Source organism: Typopeltis vanoorti, chromosome 23 (assembly GCF_054136105.1).
Source record: "Typopeltis vanoorti isolate ZY-2024b chromosome 23, IOZ_Tvanoo_1.0, whole genome shotgun sequence".
Classification (NCBI taxonomy): Eukaryota; Metazoa; Arthropoda; class Arachnida; order Uropygi; family Thelyphonidae; genus Typopeltis; species Typopeltis vanoorti.
Genome location: NC_143571.1, coordinates 70,192,237 through 70,205,713, shown reverse-complemented (window position 1 = coordinate 70,205,713; position 13,477 = coordinate 70,192,237). Strand labels below are relative to the sequence as shown.

Genomic DNA, 13,477 nt, shown 5'->3' with positions numbered 1-13,477 from the left:
GTCGCCAACGATATTAGACTGGATGTAGCTTGTGTTCTGACCAAAGCCAAACCACCTAAAACCAACATGCCCAGTAAAGAAATTAAATCTCTATTAGAATTAAAGAAAAACAAGAAAATAATAATCACCAAAGCTGACAAAGGGAATGCCACAGTATTGCTGAACCAAAAAGATTACACAGGTAAGCTGAAATCTCTATTGTTAGATCGTGCCACTTACCTCCCTATCGAATACAATCCCACCAACTCACAAATTAGAAAACTCCACAGGCTCCTTAAGAAGGTCACTTCTTGGCCTGTGGAAATCACCAACAAACTAAAACCATATAACTCCATACCCCCCGCCACCTCGTATTTATGGACTCCCAAAAATTCACATGGAAAATGTGCCATTACGTCCCATAGTGGATGGCATTGATTCCCACACATACAAACTAGCAAAACATTTGGCCAAAGCTCTCTCACACTATACTGGCAACACACCTTCATACATAAAAAACTCAGCCCACTTCAAAGCCAGCATAGAAAACCTTACACTCAAACACACTGACATAATGGTCATTTCTGATGTCTCCTCCTTATTTACAAATGTCCCACTCAAAGAATCCTTAGAGCTAATCCAAGCTAAATTTCCTTCCGATATCACAGCCCTATTTCAGTTCACAATGAACTCAGGCTATTTTGTTTGGCAAGGAAAATTCTACAAACAAATAGAGGGGACAGCCATGGGTTCTCCACTCTCCCCGCCTTTGGCCAACTTTTATATGGAGACTTTTGAAGAGCAAGCCTAGAACTCTGCCCCACAAAAACCAACCATTTGGCTTTGCTATGTAGATGATGTATTCGCTATTTGGCCACATGGCTCCGATGCACTCCTCTCCTTCTTAACACACTTAACAACCAACACCCCAGAATCAAATTTACCCTGGAAGAGGAAAAAAACAACTGCATTCCTTTCTTAGACACACTAGTCACCCACCAGCCTGATGGAACCTTGGTTTTCTCAATATATAGAAAACCCACCCATACAGGCAGATACATTCACCAACAATCCCCCCCCCCCCCCCTCACAACAATATGGAGTCATTAAGACACTACACAACAGGGCTAAACTTATCTGCTCGAATGACAATGCCCTAACCACAGAACTAAACCACATCCTCAACACGTTCTCAGCCAATGGCTACCCCCCCCCCCAAAAAAAATATTAAAACCAGTAAACCACAACCCCCCTTCCCCCTCACAACAAGGATTACTCTAAATCCATCACCATACCCTATATCCGAGGCACCTCAGAAAAAATCACAAAAATCTTAAAAAAACATAACTTAACTTCTTTTTACAAACCATATAAAAAATTGGCATCCCTTATCTGCTCAACCAAAGACCAACCTCCCCCCCCCTAGACCTACCTGGTGTGTACCAGGTCCCTTGCAGCTGTAAAGCTGTCCTACTTTGGCCAAACAGGCAGGACAGCAAATATCAGAATTTCAGAACACAAGGACTACATCCGGTTTCACCAATACAGCCACTCTGGTCTTGCTGACCATGCTCTGGATACCTGCCATAGAATACGGTGGAAAAAGGCCAGGATAATACACCGTAGCAAATACAGATATGAAAGGCTTTTCATAGAATCAGCTTCAGCCCTAAGAAACGAGCCAAACCTCAACAAATTTGGCTGCATGAGACTTCCCCAAATTTGGGAAACCTACATCAGAAGACCTTCAGCCCAATCGCCCAAGAATACCAACATTGCCTGCTAGAGGGCACCATCAGGACTTTAGGAGAAAGAATAGCTTCATACTTCTTGCTCATTTATTGTTTTGCTGTGCCTGCGTGCACGTATCTTGTACCTAAATTCTTGAAAATGGCAGCGTGACGTTGCCGAAATATAGAAATATATTAAAATTTATTTTAATGTATATCCTAGTACGTTGTAATTTCCTGAAATAATATAGTGAAAATGCATAACCAACGTCTAAGCCTTTCCATGAGAAGTGAACACTGGAAGTATCAATGAGTTTAAGGTTCAACATGACAGAATTGTTCCTCATTTTGAGTGAGATTTCCATGATGAGTCTGTTCACTTCCCTGGAGGTTGTTGAACTAAAATGGTAAGTTCTCGATTATCTGACCTTCAGTTAACCAACCCCTGAAGGGGTTAGAGTGGCAGTATACAGTACCATGTAATTGCACATTCAGTTTTCCCCACCTGCAAATTGATATCCTACTGTGGTCAGATAATTAAAGGATTACTGTAACAATAAAGTAAAGAAACCTATGAAAAAAAAGTCATAAAAAGTTCTAGGCTGCTTTTGACTTGCTTAGTTGCTGTGATAATGAGTAACATATTGTAGTTCACATAGTGAATATCATTAAAATAGAAAATTTCACGTATATAAATAAGCAAGATGATAATATTTCACTAGTATTTTTTTAATTTCTCTAATTAATACCAAAATAATATTAGCAAGTAAATCCTTAATCATTGTAAGAATTCAGTTGTACTGCAAAATATAGCAAAGTATTAAATTAGCAAATAATTTAACATCTGTATAGACAGTAGGAATTTGTAAACAGAATAGCATGATGTAGGCAAAAGGAAAAGAAATTAACAGTTTTTAATGAAAGTAATTCAAACTGAATGCTACAGATATAGATTATTCCTATTTAGCAATATTTTACCTCTTGACCATGTGATTGTTTCAATAGGGTATCCAGCCACATGGCACCGAAGCACCAAACTTTCTCCGGCAACAGCAGACACATCCTTCATTGGACGGATGTTGGGCAAACCAAACACATTGAGCCGCGCACCATGACTGATTGTGCCAACTGAACTCCGTGCATGGCACTCATACTCTCCACCATCTTCCACTCTTACAGAAGTAATATTTACATAGCTTACAACACGACCTTGCATTGTAATATAATCACCAACACGAAACCTTTGATCTTCTGGTAATAAAGAACCATCTAAAGTCCATGTTATTTGTGGCAGAGGATTTCCAGAAGCAACACACTTTAAAGAAACAAATGGTCCCGGCTGCAAAGTTTCTTCAGGAAATACAAAATGGAAAACTGGTGCTGCATCTTCGGAACAGCAAACAACATAGAAAAGAAAGGAAAGTTAAAATTATAAGATATACTCAATACTGATAGATTATATATATTTTGCACCATAAATTTCTTTGTAATTTAGGTACTTGTTAAGAGGCAAGCAAACCTTTCTTAAACTATTATAGCCAATTTGTAAAATGTTATGCTTGGTTAGAATGCAGGCATTCTCCAACTGAATACAAGAGAGTAAATGCCATTAAACAACAGCAGTGAATTTGCTTAAAATTATAATAGTCACTTACCAGAAAATGCAGTGTGGGTGGCCACATGGCTAGTTCACTTTACTACTAAGGAATGCAGATTCAAATTCACTTATGGCAAAAATATTTATAAAAGTGTTTAGGAGACGGAGAATTTTTATCACCTATCTGAAACCACCTGTTTTGCTAACTTTTCAAATCCCCACAATATATTAGCTCTGCTTGCACATTCTTATATGCTAACAATATTAAGTCCTTCCTAATAGAATTTTTCATGTGATTCATCCACTGATACCATTGTTCACTCTTCTAATTTTTTCAGAACTTTCTTCCTGTGGTTTCTACTCTTTGATTACCAGCTTTATCTCTAATCAGTGGCGTAGCAGGGGGGGGGGCACTTTTTTGGGTCTCACCTGAGACAATTTTATTTGTCGACGATTGTTTTATTTATGCTAACTTAGCAATTTTTATTACTTAATTAATAATTATTTTTTAACAACTATACTTACAACTAAAATAAATAAAATATAAATATAACAAAACTATTATATTTACATATCATGCTATAATTCAAATTCTTAAAAATAAAACACATGGCAAGGTGATTGCTTTATTGATTTATTGCCTATAAATCAATAAAGTACTGTGGTGGCTGCTTCTCAGCAGCGCACATTCGGTACACATTTGCGGAAACGTATTTTTTTATTTTTTATTCCTTCTTCTAATTTTGCTTATAACTAAGGCCATCAACAGGATTTTAGGGCCCCCAGTAATAATAATATCTCTGTGTTTCTCTGTTATATCAGGATTTTTGCTTAACCCTTTTGATGCGTTTATGCAGTGTATAAAAATTAACAAACATGATTTCGTTTTTACCCTTAAAATGCCTGATTCATCATTAGTTTTTTCTAATCTGTTACACATTTATATCATTTGGCTCGTTATCGAAACCGTTGAAAAAATATTTATTATATTCTTTATATATGATTATTCCAGAGCAGGGGTGGACAACCCTTAACACAACTGCCAAACTTGGCATGTCAACGACTTTTTTCCGGCATGCAACCCAGGACTCATCTTAAAAAATAATTAAATTAAAAAAATACATTTCAAACATCTTTGCTGAGACATATTTTAACTTAATTAATACAATTTTATTAAGTACGCCTATACCAAATAAAAATGCAATAAATAATTAAACCCTACCAACTGTTTCAGTAATAATAAATAATAAGAAAATTAGAAACAAACATCCTATTTCCAAGCCATCTATATCTCTGCGATATACTGATGTACAAGTTTTGTCCAGTTCAGTTGTTGCATTATTCGTCAGGCATCCAGACATGGCATGACTCCTTAACCATCATTTGATATATCTTTTCATGTTTCGTAAAGAACATATGCGTTTTCTAAAGTGTATTTGTATTTGGATTTTATTAAATCATAAGTCATTAAAATATGGATTGGAAGTATTTATTGTCAATTAATATGTTTAATTTATTAAATGTAAAAGCAAATTTCCTTTACATTGCCATAAACATACCATATTTACTCGAATATAATTCGCACTTTTTTCTCCAAAATTAAAGCTAAAAATCGTGGTGTGAGATATATGTGGGGATTTTCGGAAACTAAAGTTTTCGATTTTTTTTCATAAAATCCCCGCATATATTGCAATTGCTATTTCCTGCCTAGAGAGCAGTTTCCTTGTGTGCATCCTACCAAAATAGCACCATCTGCTTTCCCATTATTTCAAGCAAAAATTACCAGTAATTTACAAGACTTGAGATACTTAATGAAGAATCCTTCAGGAATGACTAATGAATAGACAGCTATGGTACTAGGCAAGTAAAGATATGTGCATATGATTGGTGAGGTATTAACAAAAGATCGCATGAGTCAAGGATAAAAGTCAGCAGACAATTTTTGAATTGAAATGCTAATTCTCTTCAACCAAATTCAAAAGGTGCCATAACAGTATTCACTATATATTTCTTAGCTTCAACACGTTTACGAATTTTAACACTTTCTGTTGATTTTTATTGTTACTCTGTATTTGAGCTGGGGAGACAGACTCCCACACATCTAGTTTTTAGTGTTTGCCAGTGCAGCATATGGTTTTACTTGAGGCTAAATAGCATAGTTTCTGTGGGAAGGGAACATGTGATTCATTAGTTAGTGCCATTTTTATCCCAGCTGTCTCTAATTGCACTATTTGTTGAGAAATATATTACACAGACTGCAAATGTTTCTATCATGTTCAGTGATGCAATAAAACAACTTGCTTTTATTTGCATCTGCAGACATATTGGCTAGTAGGGAGGGTGCGTAGTTTGCCACGGGAAGTAGTCACTATCGCCCTGACGTGAACGTGATTAAACTTTTACGCGAAATTTTTCGATTTCTTTTTTTTTGGTAAAGTAAAATCAGGGGTGCGAGTTATACGCGAGGGCCAGTTATATTCCAGTAAATACAGTAAGTTATTTTTAAAGCTACAATGTGAAATATATTATCAATATTCAGGATTATGAAGTGTTGTCTGCACATGATTAGATTGCATGCGTACCCTTCTCTTTCATTTGCATGTGTGTGTAGGTCGGCTTATAATTGTACTAATTTTTGGTTTGCTTAAACTTAGTTGGTATATGCAGAGAGTGATTATGATGAGATCGAGTCCAGATTATAATTTTGTCAGTGTCTATATGTCTCTGTCCATATTTTTACATCCTATAATCCGAAAGCTGTATAAATAAAGCAATTATTTAATTGCTTCCTTATATTTATTTATTTGCTTCCTGCTCTTTACAGATTGAGCAGAGTGTCACAACCACCAGCAAAGATATACTTCTTCTGTAAAGAGACATTTTGAAACTGTTCATAAGAAATTAAGTAGCAAAAGTGAGCCAAGAACAAAGAGAATTAATTTCTCGTGAACTGAGCAAGACAAAAAAAATAGTCCAATATTTTGATGAAATTTATTTCAGGTAAGCCTAGTTCCAATTTAGTTGCTGCTAGTTTTGAGATTTCAAAAGTTATTGCCCAACGTGGAAAACCACTCACTGATGGGGAGTATATTAGGGAAGCATGGCCAGAATGTGCTCCATTCCTTTTTGACAATCTTTCAGAAAAGGTAAAAATTATTCAGCGCATTAAAGAATTGTTTAAGTAGAGAAGCAATTAAGGATAGAACACGTAAGTTGGAAAGAAATACAACAGAGTAATTAACAAAAGATTTGGCTTCATGTAAGTTCTTTTCTATTTGTGTTGATGAGAGCAAAGACATTATATCATCAGCTAGGCTGGCAATCTTTGCTCGATTTTGTAAGGATGAATGACGAATTAAGCAAAGAGATGATTAACCTTGTAACACTATCTGAGTGTACGTGGGGTTGAAATATGTAAAGCAGTTAGGAACGAATAACTATTCGGCAAATTGATATTTCAAAAGTGGTATCCATCACAACAGATGGTGTGCCCAGCATGATTGGTAGGGAAGCAGAATTTGTAAATTTGTTTGCAAAACATGTTGATCATCCACTAATAGGTTTTCAATGCATCCTACATGAGGAGAATTTATGTACAAACGCTGGCTTAAAGGAACTTCAAGAAGTGACACAAACAGTAACCAAGGTTGTTAATTACATTTCTGCACTTGCTTTGAATAAAAGACAATTTCAGAATCTATCGAATGTAGTGGATTCGGTGTACAATGGACTAATAATGTACAACAATGTCCGTTGGCTTAGTCAAGGTCTTGTTCAGAAACGATTTGTTGAATGCCTGGATGAGATAAATCTCTTTTTGACTGATCAACAAATGCTTATAAAGAAATGTATGACATCATGTGGGTTTGTAAACTGATGTTTATTACAAATTTTTGCAAGCATTTAAATGACTTGAACCTCAAACTACAGGACATGAAATCATCTTCAAATAAACTTGCAGATGTTTTCGTAGATAAATATGGAAGATTTTGAAATGCAGTTGATTGATTTTCAAAGTAGCTCAATTTGGAGGCAGAAATTTGTTTTCAAAGTTGACTTGGAAAATATTGAAAAGGATCGATTAGAGACTAGAGTAACAGAGAGAGAAGTGTGGGAAAAGTGTGAGAGAACTGTGGAAGAGCAGGAGAGTAAGACAGGAGAGATTGAAGGAGTGGAAATGAATGTGGAAGTGAGTGGTATGAGTATAGATAATGAGAGAATGGGTGTGCAAGAGGAGCAGGGAAACGGGGAGGCTCAGGGTGGACAGGGATACACAGCGTGAGAAAGGTGGATGCTCCAAGAGGAGGTGAGAGAATGTGTAGGCAGGAAAGTAACGGGATGATCAGGGATCAAAAGGAAACAGATGGAATTGCAAAGGGTTCTAAAATGAAGAAGCAGAAAGGGAAATGGCCCCAGTCCAGCATGGAGAGATCACATCGAGTGAGTGGTATCAGTGGAACTAGCTGTAGATCCAGAAATGAGTTGTTGTGTTTGTATACCAATGCTAGAAGTATAAGAAACAAGGCGGATGAAATGGTTGCACTAATTGAGTCTGTGCACCCAGAGATTGTCGGAATAAGTGAGACATGGTTAGATGAGGATAACATCCTGACAGGAATAGAGATGGAAAGGTATGATGTGTTTCGTGAGGATAGAAGGGGTAAAAAGGGAGGGGGAGTGCTATTGATGATAGAGAAAGAGTTATGTCCATACAAGGTAGAGATGCAAGGGGGAAATGGGGCCAGTGGTTTTGAGGCAGTATGGTGTGAGATAGAGGTGAATAGAATCAAATACTTGGTGGGATGTTGTTATAGACCTGGTAATGTGGATGGTGGTGATAGTGAAATGTATAGTCAAATAAGCCAAGCAAATAAGAAAAGGGTGATCATTATGGGTGATTTTAATTATGGCAATATAGACTGGAATGAAGAGATAGCAACTGGAAGTAAAGAAAATGAGTTTCTTGAGTTTTTGAGGGATAACTACCTCAGACAGTATGTAACAGAGGGCACAAGAGGATTAAGGGTCTTGGATTTGGTCATCTCATCGGAGGATGTAATTATCAATGAGGTATCAAATCATCCACCAATTGGTGAAAGTGACCATGAGGTGATTACTTGGGTGGTTGCCAGCAGTGCAAGGACCCCTGTGAAAAAAGGGTATATGTGGAACTACAAGGGGGGTGATTATGAAGAGCTCAGGAGACAGCTTGCAGGTGTAGCATGGAATGAGGAGTTAGCTGGAAAAGAGATCAATGCAGCTTGGGGGATTTTCAAAAAATATTTAGTGGATGCAATGTCTAAATGTATACCACGGGTGAGAAGGTTAAATAAGGTAGGTGTGAGATGGATGAATAAAGAGATTAAGCATGCAATACAGAGAAAAAGGGCATTGTGGAGGCAGCATAAGAGAAGTGGAAGTAACCAATTTCATGAGATCTACAAAGACCAGGCAAGGAGAGTGACTTGGTTGGTGAGAGTAGCTAAAGAGAGGTATGAACAGCAGTTAGCTAATGAAGCTAAAAAGAATCCTAGGGAGTTCTTTCGATATGTAGCCAGCAAAAGAAAGAATGATTATGGAAGGATGACATTGATTGGAGGAAATGGTATAAAGACAGCTGTTGCAGAATGTGTGGTGGAGATACTTAATGAGCAGTTCATAAAGATCTTTCAATCTTGTGAATGTGACTTCATGGAGAGATTAAGAGCAGTTGATGATGGGGAGGAGAGACTGACTGTAAGTGAGTAAGAGGTGTTTGGGGAGTTGAGTAAACTAGATGTAAATAAGGCTGTGGGACTTGATAATATATCACCGCGTATTCTGAAGGAATGTGCCAGAGAGTTGACACCTGCCTTGACATATTTTTTTAATACGAGTCTTGCACTTGGTCAAGTCCCTAAAGAGTGGAAGGAGGGCAAGATTGTGCCACTTCATAAAGGAGGTGATCGAACTCAAGCATCAAACTATAGGCCTATCTGTGTGTCGGGTGTTGTGGTTAAGTTGTTGGAGAAGCTTGTGAGAACTAGAATCCAGAGTTGGGTTGACAACAATGGTATAATCTTTGATGGACAGCATGGATTTGCTAAAGGGAGGTCGTGTTTTAGTAATCTACTTACTTATTACAATAAAGTGACTGCTTCCTTGGACAGAGGAGAAGGATACACAGTACTATACTTGGATTTCGCAAAAGCTTTTGATAGAGTGCCTCATGATAAGTTGACAGTCAAACTAGAGCAGATGGGGTTGGATATTAGATTAGTGCATTGGATTGGAGACTGGCTATCTGATAGGTATCAACAAGTTGTGTATGGGGGTGCAATATCCAGGAAAAGGAAAGTCACTAGTGGAGTGCCTCAGGGATCTGTTTTAGGGCCATTACTATTTAACTTGTATATTAATGATATTGGTGAAGATTTGGATGGAGATATTCAGTTGTTTGCAGATGATGCAAAGTTGGGACGAACCATAAAGAGTAGTGAAGATGTTGTGGCCTTGCAAGAAGACTTGAATAAATTGAGTGATTGGGGAAGCAAATGGGGGTGTGAGTTCAATGTTGCAAAATGTAAGGTTTTAAAATTTGGAAAACAAAGATGGGATGCAGAATTTATGCTTGGTGAGAATATATTGTTGGAAGTAGAGGAAATAAGAGATCTGGGAGTGATAGTGGATAAGGATCTAAAATTTAGGGGTCACATCGCCAAAATTGTGAAGACAACACAAAGACTTCTGGGAATGATGAGGAGGACACTGACGTGTAGAAGTAGGGAGATTCTTGTTCCATTGTATAAGGCTTTGATTAGGCCACACATGGACTATTGTGCCCAGATTTGGTCACCTGGTTTTCAGAAGGATGAAGAGATGTTGGAAAGGGTCCAAAGGCGACTGACTAAGGTAGTTTCTGACCTCTGGAATGTCGAGTATGAGGAAAGATTGAAAAGATGTAATTTGCAGAGTCTAGTGGAGAGAAGGAAGAGGGGAGATATGATAGAGACCTACAAGTTGGTAAGGGGTTGTTATAGGATCAATGGTGGAGAAGTTCTACAGAGAATAGTGGGAGATCAGGGGAGAACCAGAGGTCATCCCTGGAAACTGTATAAAGAGGGTGTGAGTAGGGGAGTGAGAGGCAGGTTTTTTTCGTGCAGAGTTGTGAATGATTGGAATGCCTTGCCTGAGAGTGTGGTGTCTGCAAGGAGTTTGAATGTGTTTAAGACCCGGTATGATGAGATGTGTGTGAGATAAAAGGACCTCCTAGATGAGTCTTTGACTCCATGAGGTCTTGTTTAATAATAATAATAATAATAATAATAATAATAATAAAAGGGATACTAAGAACTTGGAATGGTATTCCCGAAACTTTTGTATGTTTAAACATCCTTGCAACAGCATTAATATCAATTTTTGCATCTACATATTCTTGTGAATCAATGTTCTCAGTGATGAACTTTGTTAAGTCTTGTAACAGGAGTAACCTTACATATGAAACTAGTAGTGCATGCATATTTCTACAGACTACAAAATATAAACCTGATATAAATTAATTGTCATTAGCGATGCAGCAGCAGCAGAAGTTTCAGTGATGCTAAATAAATAAAATATCCACTACTTTTCTTTCTCTAGTTTTGATTTGATGTTTTCTACTAAAAATGGTAAATATTAACTTATGTTTAATATATTATGTAGGTAAAATAACAATTTATTTTGTTTGTAATTTTTGTGTATTGCTCGTAAGGGATTAAGAAATAATACAATTATATCTTTAATTTTATTTTCTTTTATTGTGCTTTAGTCAAGTAAAAGGATTATGAGATTGTGCACTGCAATATATATAGGGAGAATGAGGAATTGAAGTGTATTTCGGATCGTGAGTGTGATATTTTTGTCAACCTTCAGAATGAAGAAAATAGGGATATGACAAGAAACGGCAAGGTTGTACATGAAAATTGTGAGAGTGTGAATGTAGAAAGTGTGAATGATAGTATAAATGGTTTCTCAGAGAACAAAAAAGATGAGATAGATGCATTGAGTGAGATCACGTTGTTGAATAGTGCGATAGAAAGAGCAAAACAGCAGCTAGAGTGCATGAACAAAAGTAGACTGAATGAACCAACCAATAATAAAAGGTATGACAGGAAAAATAGACGTATGAATGTGAACATGAACAAAATGAAGGATAGAGTGCTGTATGGAGACTCGTTAGTACGAGGTGTGTTAGTAGAGGATTTGACAAAATCGTACCAACCTGGTGCGACCATAAAGGACGTAACTGAGTCTATTAGAGAGCAAAAGGAAAGGGTGAAAGAAATGATTGTTGTGGCAGGTACGAATGATTTGAAAGGAGATAAAATGGAAATGATAGAAGACCTGAATGAATTGTTTGAGGTAGCAAAAGAAAAGAGTGAGAGAATTAGAATGATTAGTCTTTTGCCACGGTATGACAGTGAAATGTTTAAAAGGAGGGCCATAATTGCGAATGACTTTATGCGTGGGTTATGTATGATGAGTGGTGTGGAATTTGTGGATGTGTGGAGCGAGTTTGATGGGCGAAAGGATCTATATAAGGTGGATGGCTTGCATTTGAATGGTTACGGTGTAAGAAGACTTGAGAAAGTGTTGCTGAATGTAGTGGATGTGCAAATTCAGGGAAACTAGAATTGTTAAGGGGGGGGAGTAGATATACAGTCCTTATGGAGGCAGTTGAATGTAAGAATGAATATAATATGCCAGAGCAAATAAGGACAACAAATCTGAGTGGGATAGTTAATATAAGGCATCAAGGTAGGGTTGGGGCTAATGGAGGTCTTAAATTCATGTACACTAATACTAGGAGTATTAGGAACAAGAAGGAAAAGTTTTTGGCCATGGTTGGCACTTCCAGACCACAGGTTATAGGTATTAGTGAAACATGGCTTACTGTAGATGATATAACTAGTGGGATTGAATGTGATGGGTATAGTGTGTTCAGGAATGACAGAGAGAATAAAATGGGGGGAAGGAGTATTGTTGATGATAGCTGATGAGCTCCAGCCAAGGAGAATAGAAGTTGAATTGCAGGATAGAGAAAAGAGCACATTTGAGGCCATTTGGTGTGAGATTGTGGCTAGCAGAACTAAATATACAATTGGGTGCTGCTATAGACCAGGTGATGGAAAAGATGGTGGAGACAGTATGCACAAGCAAATAGAAGAAATGGGTGGAAGGAGGGTGATTATTATGGGAGATTTCAACTATGGTCGCATTGATTGGAGTGAGGAGAAGACACACGGGAGGAAGGAACTGCATTTTATGCGGTTATTAAGGGATAACTATCTGCGACAGCATGTAATGGAAAATACTAGGGGTCAGAGAGTGCTTGACCTAGTAATTACATCTGAGGATTTGGCTGTAACAAATATGACCACATTGCCACCAATCGGTGAGAGTGATCATAGGGTCTTAACTTGGGGGGTGGCTAAAGGTGTAGAATTTTCAATTAAGACAGGGTACATGTGGAATTATCGGGCTGGAAAGTATGACAAGCTTAGGAGTTTGATTGGTTCAGTGCCATGGCATGTACAACTGCAAGGACTAGAAGTTGATAGTGCATGGGAGGTAGTTAAGAAGTGCTTGCATGAAGCAATGGCTGACTGTATACCTAGAGTCCGAATAATAAATCAAGTAGGGGTTAAATGGATGAATAACACCATTAAGCTTGAGTTGCAAAAAAAGAAACAACTATGGAGGGAATTTAAGGAGAAGGGTGACTGGCAGGCACATGAACGGTAAAAAGCGCAAGCCAGAAGGGTGACGAGTGTGGTAAGAAAAGCAAAAAAGGATTACGAAAGAACATTGGCCATGCATTCTAAAGAGAATCCTAAACAGTTTTTTAGATATGTAGCAAGTAAAAGGAAAAATGTACATGGCAGATTGATTTTAAAGAATGCCGATGGTAGGGAGGTAACTGAATCAGTTGAGATAGTTGAGTTACTGAGTGAGCACTTTGCAAAAGTATATCATCCAGGTGGTGACATTGCAGAAACGAATAAACCAGTAGATTATACGGGAATTGTGGTTAATGAAGTGGAGGTGAGTAGTCTATTGCATAACCTCAATGTCAATACATCTGTGGGATTGGATGGTATACCAGCTTGTGTTGTACGAGAAGCAGCTAAAGAATTGTCAGTACCCTTGACCA

General features: G+C 37.5%; 1 protein-coding gene across 1 annotated transcript in view; it reads right to left on the bottom strand.

The window, feature by feature from the left end:
* LOC150093941 (cell adhesion molecule Dscam1-like) overlaps positions 1 to 13,477 on the bottom strand; it is a 1,598,688-nt gene that overhangs the window by 1,409,523 nt on the left and 175,688 nt on the right. The window contains exon 6 of the mRNA XM_090412925.1: positions 2,688 to 3,095. Coding sequence (XP_090269051.1) covers positions 2,688 to 3,095 — 408 coding nt within the window. The remainder of the gene's footprint in view (positions 1 to 2,687; positions 3,096 to 13,477) is intronic.